This window comes from Halyomorpha halys, unplaced genomic scaffold (assembly GCF_000696795.3).
Source record: "Halyomorpha halys isolate HHAL.00 unplaced genomic scaffold, Hhal_1.1 Scaffold594.1, whole genome shotgun sequence".
Classification (NCBI taxonomy): Eukaryota; Metazoa; Arthropoda; class Insecta; order Hemiptera; family Pentatomidae; genus Halyomorpha; species Halyomorpha halys.
This window is the reverse complement of record NW_027114174.1, coordinates 752,207-755,040: the sequence shown is the minus strand read 5'-3', so window position 1 is coordinate 755,040 and position 2,834 is coordinate 752,207. Positions and strand designations below refer to the sequence as shown.

The window sequence follows — 2,834 nt, the reverse complement described above, 5'->3', positions numbered from 1 at the left end:
CAACTTCATTGGTTTGCTAACTACACAGCATATTTATTTTAATCTGATCGGACAATTTTTTCTTAATCTTATCATACATAGCCATAACAAGTAGACTAGTAACAATATATAATAATAGATAATGATTTTTTTTCTTTCCATTCTTTTTTTTTTTATCACTTTAGTTGTTTTATCGTTTCTTTTAGATGATTTTTTTTCTTCTTCTTTCTATACTTTATTATTTTTTTTTTGTTAATCCCTCCATTTTTTCTCTCTTTCTTCCCCTTCTATCCTTTCTCCTTTCCTTTATTCTCTCTCTTTCAACCCAATGTTAATTTAAAAAGAATAATCGATACATATAATAAAAGTGGTGATAGATAAATAAATATACATAAAAAATAAATTACAAATAGATATAAAAATTAAGAAAAATGTATACAAAAATAACAAAATAGCAAGTACACAATATTTAATATGGAACAAAAAATAAATTTCTTCATCCAGTTATCAAGCTCCCAATGTGTTAATAAGTTTTCCTATTAATTAGTTTAACAATAAGGTTATAAAATCTTAATCTATATTTTTAATTTGATGTAACAATGAGGAGCCACTTACTCTTCAATGGCTGATATGAATTCACTCTTCAAGTTATCACTATTTTCTAGGCTTTCACTAAGTCGACCCTCAAAAATCAAACTTTGTTCAATTAAATCTTTAAGAATAGACCATACAAGTTTTCCAAAAAACTCACCACCTACATATTTCTCAAATCTAAAAAAAATTGATTATTGTAACCTGAGTTATTTTTAACAAGAAAAATTAATAATGTCTGCCAAGACAAAACTTTGCAATATAATAAAATCCTTTTCTCTACCAGAAATTGTAATCAAGATAAATGTATTATGATCAACATATTGTAATCAAGAAAAATGTATTATGATCAACATATTATAATCAAGATAAATATATTATGATCAATACATAGTAATCAAGATAAATGTATTATGATTGTCGGATTTACATAATCCGAATTTTCCCGGTGCTTTTTGAATTTGTTATAAGATCGGGGTTAGGGGTCTGATTTTCTGATGCTCCCCCTTGCCGCGGGACACTGGAAGACCCACGAAGACACCGTGACTACAATGCCACCCCAGCCAATGCACCATGCAAGCTAGGACCTGGCCTGCTCCTACCATCACGCCAGAGTCCAGGACATGTTGGCTAGCCACCGATCGAGACAGACGTATTCTTTCTGACACCAGGCGAAGATTCATGGTTTTCATCATTTCACCCACCGCACACCTGGACAAGGGAAGCAGCCATAGGACGCAGAAGTGACCGCGACAGCGAAACTTCCAACATAGTCACTCAGATAAGCCAATATAATCTATGAGACAACCTAAGTTATGTTCTTAAATCATATAAGCAAGATGATTACTAAACTAATACACTAACCCCAGTTGCTCATTCAGGGAATTAATATTTGAATAAAGAAAATATATGCTTGTTCATTGACAGAAAAGGTCTCATATTTTCAACCCCTCCACCCCTTTGTTCCACACTAATTTAATACAATCGGGGTACTTGAATTACGCCACGAGCAGGTCCCAATGTAAACATTGATCAACATATTGTAATTAAGATAAATGTATTGTGATCCTCAGAAACCATTTTATTGAACTGGGTCTTGAAAATTCCAATGCAATCTTATAAAGTTCTGACGTACATTTTGAGGAACCTGGTTTTTGTGTAACATACATTCTATACATGAAATGAAAAAAAAAAATTTCCAAATGTATTACTTCTGTTTGTCTAAATTTAATTTTGATTGATTATATAATTCCTTTTTCGGTATCACATCCTAAAGGAAATGGCGGATAACTTCTAAATCATCTCTCTGATAACAACAAGTAAAAAATAAAATAAATATTTAAATAAGAAAGGAACATTATCACTTTTATTTTATGATGTTATGATTAATAGATGAACTTACGTGAAAAGATTCGGATGGAGAGATTCTTTATCGATTAAATCATCATACTTAGTTTTGATAATGTCAGTGCGCCCATCATCAGAAAATGTTCCCCATTCTATATTTAACATTACCTTAAATTACAAAAAAAAAAATTTTTTTTGTTTTAAATGAAAAGAAAGAGGCTGTAATATATAATATAATTGTTTTAACAACTATTACACTTATTACTTTTAAATCCTTTGTTTTAATTGGTCTTTATAGATAAATAATTTTAGTTATGTTTTTATTTTATGTATATTGTTTCAGTATTGTTTATTTGTTATTTTAAATCAAAAAGCAAGCTAACCAGTTTTCATTGTCTAAAATAAATACGCTGTTCAAAACAAGAAAGATAGTGGTGCGCATCCTTCCGAAGTATTCGTTGAATTGTTTGAAATTTTTCAACTTTTGTCGTTTTTATACAAAAATTATAGAAAAAGAATAATCAAAGAAGAAATAGAAGAAAATAACAATTGTCAATAAACTATTTACATCATAAATCATAGCAAATAAAGCAGACCGATTGTACTACAATCGATTATTTTTGGATCGACCAGTGAACACTGAAGAGAAGAGAGGAAACGGACTCTCTTGATTTTTCTGGCTTGGGGAGAAGACGTCCGTTCGGGTAGAGGCGGGAAGGACTGGAAGCCATTGTAAAGAGTTGGACATTGCGTCATGGACAAGAGGATGTCAACAGTCATATATCATCAAAGGAAGATTGTGTAATTGGTCAGTTTTGTTTCTAACTGTCATTAGAGTGCTACCAATGGGTAGTTTCTCTACACGCCTGTAACACTCCAATTTAACTTAGATCAGATTTACTAAATGTATTATAATG

At 30.7% G+C, this 2,834-nt stretch overlaps 1 protein-coding gene across 6 annotated transcripts in view; it reads right to left on the bottom strand.

Moving 5' to 3' along the window:
- The window catches only part of LOC106684597 (hexokinase-1), a 38,144-nt gene that overhangs the window by 8,522 nt on the left and 26,788 nt on the right, over window positions 1-2,834 (bottom strand). For 5 of the 6 annotated variants that reach the window (XM_014426763.2, XM_067051435.1, XM_067051433.1 and 2 more), the window contains exons 7-8: window positions 1,973-2,085; window positions 595-750 (exon numbers count right to left, since the gene is read on the bottom strand). In XM_014426763.2, the coding sequence (XP_014282249.1) occupies window positions 595-750; window positions 1,973-2,085 (269 nt within the window). The remainder of the gene's footprint in view (window positions 1-594; window positions 751-1,972; window positions 2,086-2,834) is intronic. The other variant, XM_067051434.1, reaches the window with a different exon arrangement.